General features: G+C 40.7%; 1 protein-coding gene across 4 annotated transcripts in view; it reads left to right on the forward strand.

Moving 5' to 3' along the window:
- Positions 1 to 7737, forward strand: part of TNFAIP8 (TNF alpha induced protein 8) — a 103888-nt gene extending 96151 nt beyond the window's left edge. For 3 of the 4 annotated variants that reach the window (XM_074953012.1, XM_074953009.1, XM_074953013.1), the window contains exon 2: positions 4567 to 7737. In XM_074953012.1, the coding sequence (XP_074809113.1) occupies positions 4567 to 5132 (566 nt within the window). In that variant the 3' untranslated portion in view covers positions 5133 to 7737. Of the gene's footprint in view, positions 1 to 2335; positions 2476 to 4566 lie in introns of those variants that run through there. The other variant, XM_074953010.1, reaches the window with a different exon arrangement.
- The last annotated feature ends 16154 nt before the right edge of the window (positions 7738 to 23891 follow it).

The raw sequence follows: 23891 nt of genomic DNA on the forward strand, positions 1-23891 counted from the left end.
ATAATTGCCTATATGGAGACATTTGATATTAGGAAAGCATTTAATGAAGGTTGTTGCTTTGTCATTTTTGAAATAAATTAGTTGCTCTTTCTTGCTCTTCGTTTGATATTCCCCTCATATCTATTGTATTCCCTTCTCTCTCCTTGCTCTTACTTCTGTTCTGTAGTATCCTTCTCCCCTGGACTGACTGTCCAAGCTACTTGGTCCTCTCCTTCCTCTGTTCCACTGGATATTCTGTTCAGCTGTTTCAGTCTCTTTTCTCTCCTACTGTTTGTTGGCAGCTCCGGTCCCATTGCTGGATCTGTTCCATGAGGCTGACTCCTGTTTCCTCTCCTCTGTAGTATCAGTTTTTTGTAAAAGCAGCTAGGGTGGCTTCTTGTTTTCAGCTGCTTTTGAACACCCCAGAAGCACCTGAAAACAAGGAGCACTAGTGCCAGCCAGCTTGCTGCTGAACACTGGCATGTGTTCTGAGGACCACAGTCTGGGAACTGCTGCAGTACATTAAGGAGTGTTTAGAGCTTTTTTTAAAAAAGCTAAATTTAACGAGCTTGCACCCAAGATATGATCTGTAGTATTTATTGCACATTAGAATCTAAGCATCAAGCCTTCCATTAAAAAGATATCAAAAGCCTTAAAAAATGTGACACTAATTAGGAAGAAGCTATACGTTGTGGTGGCAGAGTTCAAAACATCAGGCTGCCTTATTAATATTTGAGAAATCTGTACTCTGCTGCCTCTTTTTTTTTTATATTTTATCTTTATGATCAGTGCACAGTGAAATGTGTGGCAGAAACAGGGTTCTGGGAATACACACTTTTTTTTTTTTTGACTACTTTTGCCTGCTGCAAATTTTATCTACTCATCTGTCAGAAGCTGTCCTGCAGTGTTATCAACTTCTGCAATTTTTTCACAAGTTTAATGATATTTGGTGATTTTTATTTGCTGGAGTTACGTGATAAGATCATGACCTCAGTACTTTTTTTAAAAAAATTTCTTGCGCTTATTATTGCTTGAAAACACAAACCTTAAAGGCTCAAAACCCAGCAGATAATAAATAAGAAAATAATAAATAAATAAGTATTGCTTTTACATTTCATGAATTCAAGCCACTTGTGATATTTGAACACTTGGCACTAACAGTACTGCTCCTCCCACTTGTTTTCAAGTAGGTGCCCCTCAGGGGGTAAGACAGTGCCCCTCACTCTAGGAGTCTGTCTTACTAAGAATGTAAGATCCTAATCTTGTGCAATGGCTGTAACATGATTCAAACTCACAGCAATACTGCGGCAAATGCACTTGTCCATGCCGGAAGACAGGCAGGAAATCAGTTGCCACATTTCTCGAAATGGTTTTTTTCAGCATGCAATGTTCAGCCAGCCATTACTCTTTTGTTGTTGTTGTTGTTGTTTTGTTACTCCTTTATACTCTGCAGACTAGAGCAAAAAACCTATTTGCTTTTGGAATCTGGCTTTTTGAAAAGTTTCATGAATGGTCTTGAGGTGCTAATGGACATATCCTGTATTCCCTCAACAAATATATTTACTACAATAAAAAAAATCATTCACAATGTTATTATCTTATTGGATTTCTAATGATTGAACGTTTTAGAAGCCATCTTTTGCTAATGGATTGAAGGTTAAATAAGTTTTACAGCCAGGGGCAAAAGGTAATTAAACCAGTGTATTGGGATATGCATTAACTAGAGATGTGGCCCTGGCTAAAAAAGTAAAACTTCAGATTTCAAACATTCCTCACAAAGTTCAGAGGTTGAGATCTGGAGCTTTGCTTCCTATGCATCACTAATGTAAACCTATAGGGAAAATTATTTAATAATTGCTCTGTTTATATACTGCAGGCCTAGTTTGCATAATCAAAAATCTGATTTTAGTTTGGGCCTTTAAACATGTTTTGTTCAAATAAGTTCATTTTTAGTTTGAATGGATAGCTCATAAATAGGAAATCAGGAAATAAGCACTTGGCTACAGGAGATAGGGGTCCCTTCCAAAGAACCAAGCCTGCCCTTTCTAAGTTACTTTACCTTTGTTCTTTCTATATTTTTGTTCATTGTCCCAGATGTCAGTTACCAATAACGGCTATTAATGTTACATTGCTTGCTTAGCAATGCAATTTCCTTTAAGCTTTCCTTTCAAGGAAGTGAAACTACTTCACTGTAATTTTTGCACTTTGAGTTGCCAAAGTGAAATGGAGCAATTTAGGCTGAAAAGAAAGGTAGTTCAGAAGAAAATGCTTTTATGAGATTGTCACAGGAAGAGGATGAAAAAACTTTAAATCTATATCCGATTCTTATGCTATTTTAGGGGAGTATATTAGGCTACTATGATAACGTATTGGTGTTAAATTTAATTAACAAGCTACCAGTCCAGTCTTCACCTCGTACACATTGTGACTATACCTGAAACATGACTTTGGCATCACCATCTCAGTAAAAGCTGTAATTCTACTTGTTGATGAACAGTAAGTAAAATTTTAACTTTCTCAAGGGAAATTTTGTCTTTACTTTGAAGACTGCTTCCTCTCAGTGCTTAAAGTCCAGTTTTATTTAAGTACTTGCTTTGTAAATACGTTGCATTTTAATTCTTCAATTATTTTTCTGGTATTGATAACAGTAGAGAGAAACAAAGCAATAAATGTCCATAACATAGTCCAACTGGATTTTAGAATAACTTTTTTTTTTAAAGATACAGTTCGTATTTGACAGCTGGATCAAAACTTGTGGAATGATGACAAATTAAAGAAATGAAACTTGACTTGTACTCTAAGAGCACTAAAGTAGATGTATAGAAAGTAGTACACTCGACATAGCCCCAGCATTTTAATAACATATTGGGCAACCATTCAGAATATGCAAGTGAGAACTCTTTATTTACTAACACCACCATAATCATATGTTTAAGGCTGGGTCTTTTCTGTTTTGATTTTGTTTAAGAAAAAGTCAGATGTTCAGTTGTGACTTATGACTTTGTTTTAGAAAAGCTCTCTTTGTGGGGTCTTGGAGTGTCAAAACCATTAATGGCAGGTTTGTAGGGCAGGAAATGGTTAGAGGCTGATTTGAGGAGGGGTGCTTGCTAGTGGCAAGTTCTTTAAGTTATATTGAGGTATTATTTGTGATGTAGTTTTAAGTTAAGGCAAGGGTGGCTATAGCATCTGGATAAATGCCCCTTTAGCATTTGTATAAATCCAAAGAGGAAAAAATGAAATACATTTTTGTTTTTGCTTGGAAAGGTACTTTGTAAGCCATCATAGTGCTCCTATCAAAGCAGAAGAAATCTGTATAAATTTGTGGAACATCAGAAATCATTGAAATTTGTGGACTTAACTAATAAAGCCAGGGAAGGACAATATACCTGTTTTGGTGAGAAGGAGATCAAGGAGCATTTAGGAAACATAGGGGATGTGATTTTAATTATTTTTGTTATAATAAAGTGGCAATCATAATTCAAAGGAAGCTCATCTTTACTGGATAAAAATAGATCTCTACTATCCTAAGTACTGGCTAGTGGCTTCTCATACTCGATGATTTTTAAAATATCTTGATTGTTTTTATTAAATAGTAACACAGATTTATTATTAAATTTTAAAAATACAAAAACTGTTGAAGTATTTTCACTTTTCTGATTGGCTAGTTATGATCCTTAGCTGCTTCTCAGACTCAAGTGGTTTAGAAAAGCCTGTTTGTCTTGTGAGCTTGATTACTTCTCCCAAAATAGCTAACAATGAGGTTTGGGTACTTCAGTATCCTCATCTGGTAAGAACTAACTCTTTAAAAAGATATATTCAAATGATCTAAGATTTTTTAATTAATTAATTAACTGTACAGAATGTGGTTACTTTTTCATTAAGTGGGCTGGAAGCTTTCCAAATCTTAAAATGGATTCTGTTGTGAATTTTTCAAAGATGCCGTGAAGGAGGAAATATAGTTTTATAGCTTAACAACTGCCCCTTTGAACAAATACACAGTTGCCAGCACATATAAAGGGTATCTGAACATATATACACATGGCTAGAAGGAAACTTTCTCTTCCAAATGCAGAGCTTTGCCCATGGGCATCTGCAGAATCTATGCTTTCATCTTCTAAAAAATTTTTTAAAAATCCAGTCCCCTGTTTGCCAAGAAAACCTTCCATATGTGAAATGAATGTAAACAGATGAAGGGTTTCCTTTCAGACAGCCTAAAACTATAGGGGGGTGCAGCCAGAAGCCAGTTTGTGTCCCAGCAAAATCTGTATTGTTGTGTTCACACATGTTCACTTTATCTAGGCCTTTATGCTCATCCATTCTGGTTGAGTTTCACTTAGTTTTTTGTGTTCGTTCAAACCCAAATCAAACTCGTGAATGCAAACCTACATAAATCATACCAAGAGCCACAGGAAATCTGTGAACCAAAACTGCAGTTTTCACACATTATTGATGATTAAGTCCATTACTTTTGAAGGAATATGGTATGCCAACTGTAAAATAAATGGATATGGGCAGGAAAATATTCTTTAACACACTGTCAGTAATGTGCCTGTAATGATCTAGTGATTGTATTCTGTTTTTTTCCAGTGGCCACAGATATCTTCAATTCCAAAAACTTGGCCATTCAGGCCCAGAAGAAGATCCTTGGCAAAATGGTATCCAAATCAATAGCGACTACCTTGATAGACGACACCAGCAGTGATGTTTTAGATGAGCTCTACAGAGTGACAAGGGAATACACTCAAAACAAGAAAGAAGCAGAAAAGATCATTAAAAATCTCATCAAAACAGTCCTCAAATTGGCAATCCTCTACAGGAATAACCAGTTTAATCAGGATGAAATAGCACTGATGGAGAAGTTTAAGAAGAAGGTTCATCAGCTGGCTAAAACTGTGGTCAGTTTTCATCAGGTGGATTATACCTTTGACAGGATTTTTTTGTCCAAATTGTTGAATGATTGTAGAGAGATACTTCATCAAATCATCCAACGCCATCTAACTGCAAAATCACATGGACGTGTCAACAACGTGTTTGATCATTTCTCTGATTGTGAATTTTTGGCTGCCTTATACAATCCCTTTGGACCTTATAAGCCCCACTTGGAGAAACTCTGTGATGGTGTCAACAAAATGCTAGATGACGGAAACATATAAGTACTCGCATTACGCTCGTGTATAATTTGTAGAAAGAGCACTGCTGATTTATGAAGGAATAAGGGACCATACAAAAGTAGTTTTTTGAATATAACAGATGCTTCAGAAAAATCTTTACCAAACTGAATATTATGAGCCATCTATTGCTATTCCCAGTCCACCTGTAACAAAGACTTCGAACAATTCTGCTTTAGTGTGCTTTGTCCAAGGAAACTGCTAGATAAAGGTTATGAAACAGAGCTGCTCAAGTAGAGGAAGACTCTTGTGAAGTAGATGATAAAATGAAATTATATGTAGTCAAACCATCCAACTATGTAATTCTACATTTAGAGTAATATTTATAAATCATCAAAAGACTATTTTTTGTATCAGACTAGCATGGTGATGGAACATTCTGTAATTTCTTTAACTCACATGTTAGAAAGAATATATATTTTGATGCATTTATATTCACATGTGCTGTATGTATATGTGTAGATAACAGCTTCCTTGTGCTGCTTTTATGAACAGTTCAGTTTTACAGTTGTCATATTCCTGATACTTCTGTGCAGCATTTGAACTGCATTGTTAATCTGCAGTCCAGTAATGAAAATCAGTTATGTTTGAAAACCTTCCAAGTGACCCTTGCAGATCAACTCTGATGCCTGTTAAGTTTGATTATTCCAGGAACAGTAAACTACAATAATTCAGCCTGGCTTGGAAAATGCATTCTGCAGACTGAATAGTGTGTGGTAGAAGAAAGCACCTATGATATATAATTCTGTTTCAGAATTTTAAAACTCAATGTGCAATTAAAAGATAAAATGCAGTAAGTGAGCTGAGAACGCTCACTAATTAACATGGGAGTCTTGCTACTATATCCATCCTTTTCTGAAAACGTAAGGGTCGATGTATTTCTGCACATCAAGATAATGTATTTGGTAATGTGAATTTAGATAACATAAGCATCTGAAGGCTAAAAAAATTCCACACCAGTTTGCTTTGTATATAGCGAGCTTATGTTGTTGGGTTACATATAGTAACAACTGTTAAACAAATAGAGAAATGGCATTTACAATACCACAGATTAAATCCAAATTTTTTTATCTAGTTCTTTTCACTGATACAAAAAAATATGTGACTCTCCAAACACTATAATGTGCTAAAACATTTCAAACACCCGAGGAATTTTTGTGGGGAAGCTTATAAAGAACTTTGCAATGTATTTAATTGCCAATTTTTTTTTGCTGTTTGATATGTCTTCTATTTTATGAGTAAACCAAAGAATGTTTGCACTCCACACTTCGCATGTTTTTTCTGTTTGCCTATTAAATTAGAAAAAGTAAACTTGTGAAGCGGAGTGCAATCTCTGATAAGTGCCTCACGATTACAATTTAATTATTTCCTTTCTAAAATGGAAGTTCAATCTTCATGCCCATTCACTCACTGGATTTACAGTATGACAAGAAGGGTGCCCAATGTGACTTTGTGACAGGGATGCATAGGTAAGAATACCGAGTTATTTTATACAGGCCACCAACATCCAGCAGATGGTGAAGGGTTAAGGTCAGTACCAGCTTGGGCCAATTAGAAACTGATAAGTTAATAATTCTCAGTTTCTAAGAGCTGGAGAACTACTTTGTCATCAGATAGTTATTTTTTGGTGCTTGGACACTATCCTCAGATTGCATTTTGTCCATCATCAGTGACTTACTGGTGATGCAATGTCATGAGGAAAACTTGATTATTTTGTGACTTTGCAGCTCCATCTTTTTCATTTCTCTACATTGGACTGCTCTGGTGGGAAGAGAGAGAGATTTCTTCTCTTTCCCTCCACTTTCTCTCTAACTGATGAGAGAGGGAAGGTTCCTGAGGGCTAGAAATATGGTTCAATATCACAGATGGACTCCATATTGCATTACTAATCCACTGAGTCATAGAATCATAGAATATCAGGGTTGGAAGGGACCCCAGAAGGTCATCTAGTCCAACCCCCTGCTCGAAGCAGGACCAATTCCCAGTTAAATCATCCCAGCCAGGGCTTTGTCAAGCCTGACCTTAAAAACCTCTAAGGAAGGAGATTCTACCACCTCCCTAGGTAACGCATTCCAGTGTTTCACCACCCTCTTAGTGAAAAAGTTTTTCCTAATATCCAACCTAAACCGCCTCCACTGCAACTTGAGACCATTACTCCTCGTTCTGTCATCTGCTACCATTGAGAACAGTCTAGAGCCATCCTCTTTGGAACCCCCATTCAGGTAGTTGAAAGCAGCTATCAAATCCCCCCTCATTCTTCTCTTCCGCAGACTAAACAATCCCAGCTCCCTCAGCCTCTCCTCATAAGTCATGTGCTCTAGACCACTAATCATTTTTGTTGCCCTTCGCTGGACTCTCTCCAATTTATCCACATCCTTCTTGTAGTGTGGGGCCCAAAACTGGACACAGTACTCCAGATGAGGCCTCACCAGTGTCGAATAGAGGGGAACGATCACGTCCCTCGATCTGCTCGCTATGCCCCTACTTATACATCCCAAAATGCCATTGGCCTTCTTGGCAACAAGGGCACACTGTTGACTCATATCCAGCTTCTCGTCCACTGTCACCCCTAGGTCCTTTTCCGCAGAACTGCTGCCTAGCCATTCGGTCCCTAGTCTGTAGCGGTGCATTGGATTCTTCCATCCTAAGTGCAGGACCCTGCACTTATCCTTATTGAACCTCATCAGATTTCTTTTGGCCCAATCCTCCAATTTGTCTAGGTCCTTCTGTATCCTATCCCTCCCCTCCAGCGTATCTACCACTCCTCCCAGTTTAGTATCATCTGCAAATTTGCTGAGAGTGCAATCCACACCATCCTCCAGATCATTTATGAAGATATTGAACAAAACCGGCCCCAGGACCGACCCCTGGGGCACTCCACTTGACACCGGCTGCCAACTAGACATGGAGCCATTGATCACTACCCGTTGAGCCCGACAATCTAGCCAGCTTTCTACCCACCTTATAGTGCATTCATCTAGCCCATACTTCCTTAACTTGCTGACAAGAATACTGTGGGAGACAGTGTCAAAAGCTTTGCTAAAGTCAAGAAACAATACATCCACTGCTTTCCCTTCATCCACAGAACCAGTAATCTCATCATAAAAGGCGATTAGATTAGTCAGGCATGACCTTCCCTTGGTGAATCCATGCTGACTGTTCCTGATCACTTTCCTCTCATGTAAGTGCTTCAGGATTGATTCTTTGAGGACCTGCTCCATGATTTTTCCAGGGACTGAGGTGAGGCTGACTGGCCTGTAGTTCCCAGGATCCTCCTTCTTCCCTTTTTTAAAGATTGGCACTACATTAGCCTTTTTCCAGTCATCCGGGACTTCCCCCGTTCGCCACAAGTTTTCAAAGATAATGGCCAAGGGCTCTGCAATCACAGCCGCCAATTCCTTCAGCACTCTCGGATGTAACTCGTCCGGCCCCATGGACTTGTGCACGTCCAGCTTTTCTAAATAGTCCCTAACCACCTCTATCTCCACAGAGGGCTGGCCATCTCTTCCCCATTCTGTGATGCCCAGCGCAGTCTGGGAGCTGACCTTGTTAGTGAAAACAGAGGCAAAAAAAGCATTGAGTACATTAGCTTTTTCCACATCCTCTGTCACTAGGTTGCCTCCCTCATTCAGTAAGGGGCCCACACTTTCCTTGGCTTTCTTCTTGTTGCCAACATACCTGAAGAAACCCTTCTTGTTACTCTTGACATCTCTTGCTAGCTGCAGCTCCAGGTGCGATTTGGCCCTCCTGATATCTTTCCTACATGCCCGAGCAATATTTTTATACTCTTCCCTGGTCATATGTCCAACCTTCCACTTCTTGTAAGCTTCTTTTTTAAGTTTAAGATCCGCTAGGATTTCACCATTAAGCCAAGCTGGTCGCTTGCCATGTTTACTATTCTTTCGACTCATCGGGATGGTTTATAAAACAGCATCGGTGAGTGAATTTGAACTCTTTTTGAAAGGAAGATGTGATACAGCACTGTTTAGAACCAAGCCTATAGTCTGTACATTTGCTGCGTAAGCTTCCACATCTGTGCTTCAGTAAAGACCTGAAACATTTTGGCTACTCAAATTCTAGGTTTCCCCTGAGCATGAATTGACAATTGTGCTTAAAAGTGTAGTATTATATGTGGACAAATGTCCACAATCTAGGCAACTATAGTGTAGTAAACATCTATTAACCAGATTTCCGGAGGTTAAGTCCAGTAACCCATTGAATCTTACTTGCATCTTAAAATAGGTTAAACTGATTATAAAACTAATTACTAGAAGCTTGCCAGATATCAGAAATCCCCTCTAGTCTGTAATTTTGACACATTCTTCTAGAGTGCAGTAAAAATAGCTGTCACCCAGCATTCTCCTTTGACTACAGAGAAGTCAATTTTATGACAGTGATGGAAGACACTTTGATTATAGATTTTCAAAGATGTAGTTTTAGAGGTAAAGTGAAATGGTACTTAAAGTGAGCTATATAATTCTACAGTTTTATTTTTCACTGTATAAAATATAATTCAGTGCCTATTATCATAAGTTTGAAATTAAATTGGCTTTTAATTCCTCTGCCATGTCAAGAGAATGTCTTTTGCCTGTGAAAATTTTTTATTCATAGCCATTAAACATAATAAAAATATACATTTATATTAAATATTTAAGTGTTATCTCAAATTAGCATTCTGTACCTATCTCAGTCTGAAAATTAAAGTAAGTTGAAGCTGTATAGTTGTGCTAAATTACTGATAAAATATAATGTTCATTATTTACTGAGGATGTACTGAACCTGACACATTATGATTTTAATTGGAGAAACATAGAACAAATTGCTGGTGCAGTAAAATTCAGCTTCTCAGTTAATAAAACTGGTGGATTTTACTGTGGAATTAAAAAAACAAACCCTCAGGATTTTATGAGAAAGACAAGGTAGGTGAGATAGTATCTTTTATTGGACCAACTTCTTTTGGTAGAAAGGACAAGCTTTCAGGCTACCCAGAGCTCCTTCTCAGGTCTGGAGAAGGTAACCAGAGTTCCCATCTAAATACAAGGTGGGACAGATTAAGTATAAGGGGCTCATACGTGCAACGTTATTCATCTCAGCCCTGGTCTACACTAGGGGGTGGGGGGATCGATCTAAATTATGCAACTTCAGCTATGTGAATAACGTAGCTGAAGTCGACGTACTTAGATCGACTTACCGTGGTGTCTCCACCGCGGTGAGTTGACTGTTGCTGCTCCCCTGTCGACTCTGCCTGCACCTCTCACAGTGCTGGAATACAGGAGTCGACGGGAGAGCGCTCGGGGATCGATTTATCGTATCTAGACTAGATGCGATAAATCAATCCCCGCTGGATCAATTGCTGCCTGCGGATCCGGCGGGTAGTGAAGACATACCCTTAGTTGCACAAAGAAGGAACAGACAGGTGGTTGTTGCAGTTTCTGCTTGTATTGGATCAGCTTGTATCCTACTCTTCAATATTTATTTGATCATCTTAGCTACTCCCATCGAGAGTGTGTGTGTGTAGATATACAGTCACAGAGAAAACAAAATCAAATAATCAGCAAGCATTTTTATCTCTATCATTGTCTTCTTTAACCAACTTAAACTCCCTTCAGATTGTCCTACGCTTAAAAAGTATAAAGATTGATGACAACCCCGTTGTTTCCTGCGACTGCTATCACCTCTATCAGGAGTCAACCAAATCAGGTCTTCTGCAGGGAGTACTCCTCCCCTCCTCTAAAACTAAGATGACAGGGAAATATGGGAATGAGCAGATCCCCATATGCCTCCCTTACCTGACTCCAATAAAAGTCCTTCAGAGTTTAATCACCAACCTGAGGAAAAAAGATAAAATTTTTTGTCTCCAGTCAGCACTCAGTTGTCTTCCAGCATTTTGCTGAAACCAGCTTACACACTGTTTTATAACGTTGCTACCTAAAAGTATACTGGAATTCCACATGGAATTACTAGGGTGATTTCTATATGACAGTACCTAAACTGCCTAAAGGGTGTAGGGACCAATTATATCAGAGCCACATTGACAAACCTGTGTAAGAGAGAGAACAGCAATTTTGAGTTATGAAGAGTAACAGAATTAGGAGGAACACATTACTATCTTAATTAACTGTAAAAGAAACAGCCTCAAATATCTGTTTCCTGGTTGTGTCTGTGTAATTAGAAATCAGATGGGATGATCTACATCTTGACACAGCTGCTAAGTTTTATGTATAATCTATATCCACATGTCAGTATATTTGGCATTTACCATTAACTTAATCTGTATATCTGTGACCCTTTTACAAAGAACATGTAACACTTGTATATATTTTCATAGGAACATTTCGACAGGTCAGCCAACTTTCAAAGTTAAGAGGAAAATTTTTGCGTAATAAAATGGTCTTAACTGTGAAAAAGGATTACACTATTTTAGCCACAAAGTTTCCATGTGATCTCATTTGTATGCTTTACAAGTAGATACAACTCCCTTTTTGGTCCCTGGTAGGAGGGGAGAAATAAATTTCTATAATAAAAAAATATATATGCTGTAGCCATTACCTGGAGAATTCACTGTGGCTACAGAATGGTTGATATGTACAATTGCTTGAGGAAAAATAGTCTGTGTTGCATTGCTTCCTTTCAAAAATCTCTTCTTTTCCTTAATGTACTAAGCTATAAGCTGTAGCTCATGAAAGGTTATGCTCAAATAAATTTGTTAGTCTCGAAGGTGCCACAAGTCCTCCTTTTCTTTTTGCAAATTATATTCTATTAATGCTAGTGTATGTGCACAACAGAACAAACTCTATTGTAGCCTCAACATAAATATCCAGAGTAACCAAAACATCATACAAATCACTCTTATGTAGCTTATTTTCCTCCTAAGTAGAATATAGGAATAGTATCTTATCCTTATAAACCATATGATAATAGTAAGAGCTAAATCCATTACTGTACCAATATGTTCATACCACAAGGCAAAATTTCCTAATATCTAATGACCACGAAGTGCCAAGGTGATCTCTCCACTCTTAGTACTTCAAGTTTTAATAATTAGAGCTTCTGCTTTCTGTTTTTAAAACGAATATTTGTTGGTAGAACATTCAGAATCAAGGTCAGCTGTTTTATGTGTATATGATGCTACTATACTGACTATTTTTCATATTATGCATTTAGATTTACCTTACTTGCAAGTATGAAATTGATAAATCACGTGGAACAAAATGGTGATAGATGTCTGAAGCAAAATTATAACTTAATACAGGATTCCAAATAAACACCTATTTGCTAAGAAGAAAACCTTAAGGAACTCATTCAGAGGTGGCACTCTGTGCACAATCATTTTTGGGAGAAAGTGGGTAAGTTCAGATAATTTTTGTCTTTAATGGGGTACTTGAGAGTGGAAGGAGCAGATATCTTGGAGGTTGGAGGGGAAAGGCATGCGTGGCTGTGAGGTTAAGGTGGGCCTCTAAAATTAAGAAGGGGGAAAGAGATTAGAATGAGTGTAGATGGCATGAATGGAAACAAGTATGGGAAACAAGAACTTGGAAAAGAGAAGGAGTCCAAAGGAAGGAGGTCATGAAGCAATGAGGGCAGGATACAGAGTGGAGATTGAGGTTACAAAGGAGGGAATACAGAAATGAGGGGAAGGAGTGAACTGTGGCGAGCTTAAAACTAGCTAGGACTGGCCCACTCTACCATATCATCTCTTGGGTATTTTCCTTCACTCAGCAGACTTTGCTTACATGTGAAGAAGTTTCTTGGTGTGCATAATCGTAGAGGTTTTGAATTAACTGAGCTTCTGAGGAGAGGCATTATATTAGTCTGTCACCACTCAGAAGATCTGATCTCTGCTGGTAGCTCTTCAGAGTGTCCACCTCAGTGGTTCTTATACTTTGATGGTTAGAGCTGCAAATGTAGTAGCCTTTGTGGAACATTCTGAATTGGCAATCTAATGCCTCATTTGTCATGTGATTACTCTGGCCAGGCAAAGGGCTGGACAACTCCCAGTGGATGTGGGATGCTGTTGTGTTCAGATTGCATTTTTCCAAAATAGATCAAGCACATAGGGTCTTCTCCAGAGTACTCAGGAAACACTGTGTATGTGTATGCTCAACAATCTCCCTTTCTGACCAGCTGTACCAGGCCTTCTGTTCCTGCCTGGGGATGGCAATATACTGCTCATGTTTCAGTTTGGAATGGTGTTGGGGGTCTTCTGGGGAATTTGGTCTACCTTCATTTGGAGATGCTATTTCACTGGTTGTGCTAGACTTGGATCCTAAGTAGATGGAATCCATTGGCTATTCAACTGCTAATGTCAGCTGTATGAACTCTTCTAGTCTATACTGCCTTCCCCCTGTGCGGCACTGGCATGGTGTTTTACTGATGCTTTGTTCTGTGCTTGCAATATCTTCTGTTTACTTTACTGGTGAGATTGTAAGACACTGTTCTTCCATGGAGAATCCAGATCTACAGCCACGCATCATCCACTGGGCCCTTCAGCAGCTTGCAACAGGCAAGTGGATTGCAACTGGACTTCCAGATGGAGCATGAACATTTGCAGTGGCCCAAAACCAAGAGTCTTGATCTGCGCTCGGCTCTAAGGAAGTATGGTTGGATCACCCAAAGATCTTGATAAACAGTCGCCTGAGGAAGGATGATCTCTCTGGTGGGACTAGAATGGGTCTCTTTGTTCAAGTCAAAAGCCATCTCTCCAGCACAGCATTTTATCTTGCTCTCAGTGGTCTGAATTTTCCCTAAAGGCAGGTATGTTGCAGTACCACAAGGCAACCTGAGATTGAGTAGATAAGAGGAGGAGCAAATAGGGAGAGACTGGTACATTTTCGGGAGAAAGAGCAGGTACTGTGATCAGGCCCAGGTATTTCATAAGGCTGCTGTGACGTGCAGGGTGACTGGGCTGATCTGTTGGCTCTCAGTACTGACATGTTTCTTACTTATGTGAGACTTCAGATGGAGCAGTTTTTAATTACATGGCTAGGTGAGGAGCATGTTCAAGCTTGTGGTTCTCATTCTCTGTGGGAGGAATCCTCTGCATATCAGGACCACAGTTTTTATCCCAAACACAGAATTGGGTTGGATTGAGATAAACATACAGTGACAATGACGGGATAGCTCTTTACACCAAATACTGATGAAAGGCAGTCCTTTTTGCCCACTGCATGTCCTGGATTGGCCTAGTGTGGGGAAGTGGGAGAGTACTTTCTGGTGGGGGTGGAGAGGTTACATTGTGCAGATTACTTAAGTGGTTGTTCCTCTCTTTCATTCTTCCCTTCCCAGTTAGAGGAATATAGGGGCCACCACCAGGACAGTGGTACATTCCATGTTTCCCTATGTACTCTGGGCTGCAGCTGATCACCATTTGGGGGTGGGAAGGAATTTTTCCCGCAGTGCAGAATTGACCCACTGCAGCTGGGAGTTTTTGCCTTTCCTTGCACATGTGGTAAGTGGGGTATAGGGGGTTCCTGAGAAACAGTCAGAGGTCTGCCATGCATTTTGAGAGTGGAGATTTGTGTGTACAGTACCATGTTGTGTACACAGGAATTCTTTGCAGTAATAGATACTATTGAGGCTTATGCCAAACTCTAGTTCAGGGCCAGGAGTGAGAGGGCAATGGGATGTAATGAGTAGTAGGATGGGTGGAGGCTGTTTATATCATGCACAGATTAAAAGTACCAATCTTTTGTACCCAGCTGTAGCCAGCCAGGGTTCTTGTCTGTTTTGGAGCTGCTTGTGGCCATAGTTTTGAGGTGGTAATTGCACTGAACTACTGTTGACAGCCAGGAGTTGTGTTGGGATTTTTAATTTTCCATGTATTTATTAAGGTTACAGCTGTTAGTTTAAACCACAACTTGTGTGGAGTTTTTATTTTGCCATAGCTTAGTGTCAACACCAATACATACTGTATTCTCTGGAAATCAGTTTAGTGCTTATTTTCTAATCTTTTTACCTCTTATTTTATTACCTCTGTTTATTTCTTCCTTTTGTCTTTTTGGTGACTACAAAGAGCCAAATCAATGGATTTTTATGAAGGGAATGTGTAGGAGAAAAACCAACATCTTCCATGGGTGGAATGGCATAGCTGTGTTCTGAGAGCAGCAGAGCTATCCTTTCCTCCCACTTTCCTATCTTTTGTCCATGGGGTATATTGTCAAAAAAGAAAAGGAGACCTACAGAGTTTCTGCTTAATAGGTTTGTTCAACTAATGTATTATAGCATGCCAGCTTAGCCGTTCTCTAAGCCCCAGGTGTGACCCTATGCTTGAGTCTACTGTAGAAGGTGGGTCTTCCACGTAATGGAATTGTGTGTTACCTCACTGCTCTGCTGATGCCCCCATCGTGACTTTTTCAGTTAATTGAGTGGTATGTGCAACTAATGCCAAACATGTTTCTTGCAAAATGGGGAGATTAGAGAGACCTCCTGTGAATGTGGATTGGTGCTAAATGTTTTTCAAGTGTTTGCTTTTGCAATTAGTTAGAATGTGTACACATTGCATGTTACACAATATGCTGTCCCTTGCCATTAAATTCAGAAAGCTGTTTTTCAGATTCTCTTGGTGACAAACTGTGGATTCAAGAGCTGGCAAAAGTCCTACTCATTGACTACAATAGGCTCGTAGGCTTAAAAATAAAAGCAGGGGAAGTAATACTGAAATAATTCTCTATTCTCACCTCTCTGAAGGAAAGGGTTGACATCACCAAGGACCTTGCATTATATATTTGAGAGATTTTCTGGTGGTGATTATTTAACCAGTGTTAGCACACCCAACTTCAGTGGGTGGAGGAATCTTGAAACCATCTTTCTTTTTTGAGTGCTGGTCCCTATGCATAATTCCAATGTGGGTTCGCATGTGCTTTGATTGCCTGGAGCCAAAGGATTTTGAAAGCAATGTGCATTAGTCCACACATGTCTTGGCTCACCTTGTGCCTTCAACTGAGGAAATAAAGGGTGGTGTGGACCAATTGTCTCTCCAATTCCTTCTGGTCACGGCTCAGGTCAGAACCTCCAATGTTGAAAGCTTCAGCTTTCTTCATCTGTGAATATATATTTAGATATCTGTAAATAGTTCTATATTCTAGAGTTTTAAAGTTTTTAATCTGATAGTTTGTGTTTTTTAGTTAGTCTCCTTGAGCTGGGGAGCACCTCCCCGCTGCACACATGTACTGGTTTATGCCCAGGACTCCAGGCTTGAAAATTTGTGCTTCCTGCTTGTGATCCTTTTCAGTAGACAATGACCACCAACGTTGCTTGTACATCCTTGGGGAAGCCCACATCATGGCAAAATGCATTTTCTGCCATTTGTTCCCCAGCCAAACCCGGAAAGGGTGCGAACTTCACCTTAGGAAGCACCTAATGAAGCCATGAATGCGGCCATGAAGCCGCAATCGGACCCAGGCTGGGGAACCCCCCACACATCAGCCTGACTCAGCAAGTAGTGCACCTCCTGCTATGAGGTTCAAATCAGGAGTGAGGGAGTCTATCCCCACACATCCCTCAGCAGAGTCTTGTTGGGAGAGCAGGGAGCATTGTCATAAACATGAGGCTAAGTCTTCCTCCAAATCCACTTCAAAGAAGTCAGATTCAGCCCTGTCTAAACCAAGAAATAGCTCAGCCCGAGAGAACTTAATAGATCCTAAGTCTCAGAGGCATGATAAGAAAGCTCACAAGTCTAGGGCTCCATCAGCACCAGTTGCGACCTGGCAGCCATAGTGCTTCCGGTACCTCCCAAGCACTAATCCTGGGATCTGCCGGACTGATGAAGACCAATTGCCAAGAGCATCTGTCACCTGCGGTTCCACAGACATAGACTGTGGCACAGACTGTCTCTACTGCAGCTCCGGTGGTTCGGGTAGCCAGGACCCTCTTGCTCCAGGAAGGGCCAAGACCTATGCTCCTCCTGAGGACATCTTCACTCTCACAGACTCTGAGTCTCCACTCCTTCAGGTCCTTCCCTTTTGAGGGAAGTCATGACTCCACCAAGGGAGCTGGCTTTTGGGAGGAGTTTGTCTCCCATTCCATCTTCAGGCTATGATTTGCCCCCAGCAGCACTGTTGGTATCATTGTAGGAAGCAGAAGCGGTTTTTTTTATGGGGAGATTCTGAAGTACCCAATGAACTGATATGCCCTTCTCCTCCAAGAGACACCTTCCTGGTCAGAAGACCTGGGCCAGCCTGGGACCAACTTCCATCTCATTGTCTGCCCCGGAACAGTTATACCTCATGCTTTGGGGACCACCCCGCATTTGACCAGTCCTACTAACCATACTGGGGGCCATGGCACCAGTTCCATCTCACAGAGTCAGTCAAGTCTGCTAAGGAGTCACCTTTTCGCTCCCCTTTGAGGGGACAGCCAGAGCTGTCCTGAATCCTGCTGAGGAGGAGCCTATATCAGATACTGTGATTTCAGTCTTCCTCTACCTCCCCGATTAGCTCCTTGTCACTAAGTCACACCAAGAGGCCCAGGCATTGACTTTGACAGTGCTACAATTCGTCTCCAGGGGTCAGCATAAAAGCCAAAAAACATGTTCTTACCCCTGCACGGACTTTGTATTTTGTCAGGGTGTTCTTAAATTTCATTATAGCAAGGACTTCCTTGCCAAGAGACAGGTTTCAGGCTATGATGTTATAGACCAGATCAAAACCAACCCCAGAGTGCCTGTCAAGACCAATCTCTCTCCTAAGCTATATGGCCTGATGCACTTACGCCATGCCTTTTGCAAGACTCTACCTTTGTTGCCTACAAGTGTGGCTTCAAACTGTGTACTCACCAAATCGACAGTTCATAAGCACCATAGTGACTGTTCCCAACAAACTGATATCCTCCCTGTCATAGTGGAAGAATTGCCATCAGTTTGCATTGACATTCCCTCCCTCATCTCTGTACCAGACAGGATGATCATTACCAGTGTGTCCCTATTTGGCTGGGGACTCACATGGACATCCATACAGTGCAAGGCACATCTCAAGAATTCAGAATGCACCTCAATGCTCTTCAGCTGCGTGCAGTTTGAAAGGCTTGCAAAACCTTTCTCCTATTAATTCAAGGTCACTATGCCCTTATAATGTCAGACAACATCACAACCGTCTTTTACATCAACAAACCAGAAGGAGCAAGATCCACCCTTCTGTGTGCCGAAAAAATCAGTATGTGGATCTGGTGCATTGGCAATCAGATCACCCTGTTGGCAGTCTGCCTCCCAGGAAACCAGAATTTGCTAACAGGCTTTCTCTGCAGATACTTTGCAGTCAATCATATGTGGGAGCTTCACAACTCTGTGGTAAACAATATTTTTTGCTCTACAGAAGATCCCCACCAGAGACCTGTTTGCTTCCCAAACAAAGAGGAAGTACAACATGTGTTGTTCCAAAGATGTTCCGGATTGCCACTTACAATGAGATGCTCTGCTCCTTCCATGTTCAGATCATCTGAATTATGCCTTCCTCCACTACCACTCCTGCCTCAAGTTTTGTGCAAGATTTGGCAGGATAGGGCATGAGTTATTCTCATTGCCCCCAACTGGCCCAGACAGTTTTGGTTCCTGAACCTCCTATGCATGTTATCTCAGGCACCAGTCATTAGTCCTATGTTTCCCAATCTCCTGACTCATGGAAACGGCAAGATCAGGCATCCCAACCAACAGTGGCTTCATCTCAGAGCCTGGTTTTTGCATGGGCATCATCCTTAGAGCAATCATGTTCTGAAGCTGTACGGCACATCCTTCTAATAGGAAGAGTTACTTAGCCAAGGGGAAGCATTTTTCTAACAGGGAGCACCAAAGACTTATTTCTCCAAAAGCTACAGATATTCCTCTCATTCTGGACTATATTCTTTCCTTGAAGACAGCAGGTTTATCTGTCAGTTCCTTAAGGGTCTGCTTGGCAGCAGTCAGTGCATATCCTCTGCCTTCACAGGGCTACCCCATCTTCCCATATCCTCTGATTAGCAGATTCTGGAAAGGCCTAATCAGACCCTTCCCGCCTATATATGAAAAGCCTACTCCTCAATGGGACTTAACTCTTGTTTTCTCAGTACTCACTAAGCCTCCTTTTGAACCATTAGCTTCTTGCTCCATGTCTCTTGAATCCATGAATCCATCAACTCAGCCAGAAGGGTTAGTGAGTTTGAGGCATGGATGGTGGAGCCTCCTTACACTACATTCCATAAGGACAAGGCTTCATTAAGTTTACACTCTAATTCACCCTCAGAGTAGTCTCAGCGTTTCACCTGAACCAGTCTATCCACTTACCTTCTTCCCAAAACCTCAGACATCCTCAGAAAAAAGGAGGCTCCATTCCCTCAACATCCAGAGAGCCACAACCTTTTACCTGCAGAGAATAAAAACAATCAGGGAGTTCCCTAAACTATTTGTCACCACAGTAGAAAGAGTCAGTGGTCAGGCTATATCAAAGAATCTCTAAATGGATTCGGGCTGTATTTTGCTCTGCTGTCAGCTAGCTAAACTTCTCCCTCCTCATAGGGTAAGAGCTCATTCCACAAGAGTGCAAATAACATCTATGGCATCACTTCAAGAGGTTCCTTTACTTGGTATTTTTAAGGCAACTATATGGAGCTCAGTCCACACACTGGCTAGACATTATGCCTTTGTATAGGACTCCTCTGCTGATGCATCTTTTGGAACAGCCATCCTTCATTCAGCTCTGGCATCTATGACTTTGCACCCTCCTCCTATTTGAGTTCTTCTGGTCAGTCATCCATAGTGGAGCACACATAGGAACCAGCACTTGAAGACAAAGTTACTTTACTTGTAGTAAGTGAAGGTTCTTTGAGATGTCATCCCTATCTCCATTCCACTACCCACCCTCCTTCCCCTCTGCTTCAGATCTTCTCTGATTCTCACTGGAGAAGGAACTGGAGAGGCAGTCAGATCTCCCTGCACTTTATCTCCTTGGTTGGAGGCACGAGGTGAGGCAGGGCACACATGTGGACCAACAGACATGGCTTTCAAAATTCTCTGGTTCTGGGCACATGGAGCACATGCTTACCCTAGTGGAATACAGATGGGGACCACACATCTCAAAGAAACTTCAGTTACTATAAGGTAAATAACTTTCTCTTACTGGGATAGTGTCATAGGTGGAGCTGGCTCATTAAAGGGGAAGTGGGGGTGGGACTCAGCCACATTTGTGCTATTTAACACTTCTCAAGGTAAAGGGAATGAGTGTTGGGGTCATGTAACAAGGGTAGCTTGTGACTATAGAAGAGGCCACCTGGGAAATATCAGGGTAGCCTGTGCTCAGTAAAGGGAAAAACTCCAGTGAAAATGGACCTGAGAAAGGATGTTCCATTGAGGAGCAGGAAAGGACCAATGAGGAGGCTAGGCTCTGTACATAGGAAAAAGCTCCAGGAAGGAAAGACGGGACAGTTTCCATTAGGGAACTGATAATTCAATTGTTAAGGTCCCAGGATCAGAAACCCTGGTAGAAGGTGAGTGTGGGTTCTCTCTGTGCTGCCACCTGTTGAGATGGTATGCCTGCTCACAACAGGGAGACGAATCAGTATTGGAGGGCTGGGAGCTGATCCCAGAGAAGGGCTAAAGACTGTCATGGAAGAGAACAGACCCACGAAGGTGGCCTACGCCCAGCAAGAATCTGAGGCAGAAGATTGGGTTGTGTTTACTTTTGGCCTTTGATTGACTCTGGAAGGGGGCAGACTTTGAGACTTAGATGGAGGACTAAGTCACCTCAGCAATCTAACTAGGCTGGAAAGTGGTGGATGACTATGGAGAGGGGAAACTGGGCAGATGATGGGCCTGCTACAGGTAGCCACAATACAAGCCACAGAGTTCTATAATGCCACGTCTCAGATCAAGATAGATCACCACATGTTGATTAAAAGTACTATTGTACTTTGTACTATTAAAAGTAAGAGTGTTATAATCTTTACTGTATATAGACTGGATTAAATCTTCAGGTTCCTGGCCATATGGGCAACTTGCCCTTGCTTGGGCAAAATGTGGGTGCCCCTTTTCCTCCTGATACTATAGAAACACAGTTAACATTTACTGTCTAATGACTCTTACAATAGACTTCTCTGACAAGAATCATTTAATAGTTTAAATTTATTAATTTTAACTAAAGAAAATTAAACATTCATGAGGATAGGCCCCATGACCAAAACAAATATTTTAGTAGCATTTTAAAAATTCCTGAGAAAAAGCAAGTAAATCCACTCATTTTTCCTAGTATAAAGAAACATTTCAGAGCTTATGGGAGCTTGAGGACGCCAGCAAACATTTTGGATAGGGTTAGGAGATACTTTGAGAGATTGTAGGATCTTAGTTGTGATATAACTCTGCCTTAATAAAAACAGAATTTTGTAATTAGTATGTTGCCTTATTAATATATTGATTTTTAGAAGGCATGCCAAGGTGTGCTTCCTTTGGAGCACAATATGAAAACTATTTTTTCTAAAAGCTATGCTATTTTTGGTATTTCTAAGGTGCCTATCACCTGTGCCTCGACACTGAATGAAATTACTTGGATGCACAACTTCCAAAAATCATTTGCCTACTTTCTAATGGCAGGGTTTGGATATCTGTTTGTTTGTGTGCAAAGTTTTTCTAGGCAAAAGAGGGTGTTATACTAACAAAAAACTTAATGATGGATGCACACAGACGTATTCTGACAAACAGTGCTTTCAGGCCTCCCCAAGAGCTGGTGAAGCTCAATAAGAGATACAGTTGACACAATCATTTCATTATCTGCTTCAGCCATTTATAATTCCTTATGCTTTTTTCTAATTGAGTGCCCAACCTGGAAATCCTGCCATTATTCTTCCTGTATGAATCATTTATGGAAAGGTCACTTTGGCACCTGCTACTGATCTGTGGCTTCACATCTCTTCCATCCAAGTTTCCAACTCACATCATCTCTGTTGTGGTTAATGTTTGTTTTTTCCTCACTAGCCAGTTTCAGATCAATGCAGTTACTTTCCACTGATTCTATGACCTTTGAGATTAATCATTTTTACTCTCTTAACCGATCCCACTGTAGTCTATTTCTTTGAATAGTGCTTTAAGTGTGCATTTTTTTAGCAGAGTCAGGCTACATCTTGAAGGCATAACATATGAAGTGGCACACTTCCACCTGAATATTTTTTCTGCTATGTTTCCTGGAGAAACATCCAAGAATCTCTGACCTCACTGAGGAAGGGGCAAAAATATGTGAGTTATCCATCTCCCTGCTAATCTTGAAATAGTGTATGCCAAAATGGTGAAGCTGTAAGATATTTTGAGCTGTGTATTCAATTATTAGGTGAAAATACATTATATACTAGAGAAGCATGTGGAGGCCCCAACCAAGATCAGGACCCCATTGTGCTTGGCACTCTACAAACACATCGTGAGAGAAGGTTCCTGCTCCAAAGAGTTTACAATCTAAATAGACAGGACCAACAAAAGAGTATGTCTGGGTGAGGAACAGAGAGGTGAAGCAACTTGCCCAAGTTAGCATACAAGATCTGTGGCAGAACCAAGAATAGAACCCAGGTATCCTGAATCCTAGCCCACTGCCATGTCCATTGGACTGCGCTGCCTCTATTATACATACCCTGTTATGAATATGGGCGGGAGTATGCAAATGAATTTATGTAATGTTATTGTAGGGATGACTATGCTAGTATTTCTAGCATGAAGTAAGTGTTTCCAGAAGCCTGTGCAGGTCTGACTACACTGAGTATTCATACAGTTAATAACGTTTGTGCCTTCTCTCCAAGCGGTGTACATCCTGAATGCTTACCAGACTTTACAGACACAGTCAGCAAACAAAACCAAACCAGAGGACAAGGTGGTGTGAGATAAGAGTGAAAGAACCTACATAGTACTTAGCTACATTTGCCAAAGGGGTAGATATGTAAACACAGGGTCAATGTGATGATTCTCTTTTCTGGAGGCTGTATATTTAAGTGTGCCTGTTTGCGATGGGGGAGGGCTGTCAGTCAAGTCAGGCCCCTTTTTCCAGAGTGAATAGAATACTTGCTTGCTTTCTCACGGAGCCTTCTTTCAATCATCCTGACAGAGTACAGTGTGTGTTTACTTCTTGTGTACACAAATAATAACAAAGAAAATAGTGTCCAGGATGGGATGGTACAAAGAGCAACAGAGATTACACATGTAATACTGAGAACGCAGTCTGTTAATTTTTCAGTACCGGCCATTGTGAACTGACTCGCAGCTCTGCCCCTCAGCAAGCGGGAAGTAGACTCTTTATATTTTAAGATGTAGTATGAACAGAGCAGAGCCAGAGACATTTCCCCTTTATATTCAACTACTTAACTGTCCCTTGCCTTTCAGGAAGTTTTTCCTCTTTTGTTGAGTTGTATGTCACCTTAATGGCCTATACTTGAAAGCACCATTTCTTAAAAAAAAAAAAATATATATATATATATATATATATATATATATATATATATATATATATATATATATATATATATATATATATATTTTTACTGACTAATATATATCATTGTGAAAGAGTATGGTGTATTCTTTCTGGACAAATTCAGATATTGACCTTTATGTTTATACTCATGACACTTTAAATCAGGGATCTCAAACTCAAATCACCTCGAGGGCCACATGAGGACTAGTACATTGGCCCGAGGGCTGCATCACTGACACCTTTTCATATAAAGGTAAAAAAGCCCAGCCCCCCTGCCCCCACTCCACTCCTTCCATGAGGCCCTGCCCCTGCCCCGCCTCTTCCCACCCCTTCCCTG

The sequence above is a fragment of the Natator depressus genome, chromosome 5 (assembly GCF_965152275.1).
Source record: "Natator depressus isolate rNatDep1 chromosome 5, rNatDep2.hap1, whole genome shotgun sequence".
Classification (NCBI taxonomy): Eukaryota; Metazoa; Chordata; order Testudines; family Cheloniidae; genus Natator; species Natator depressus.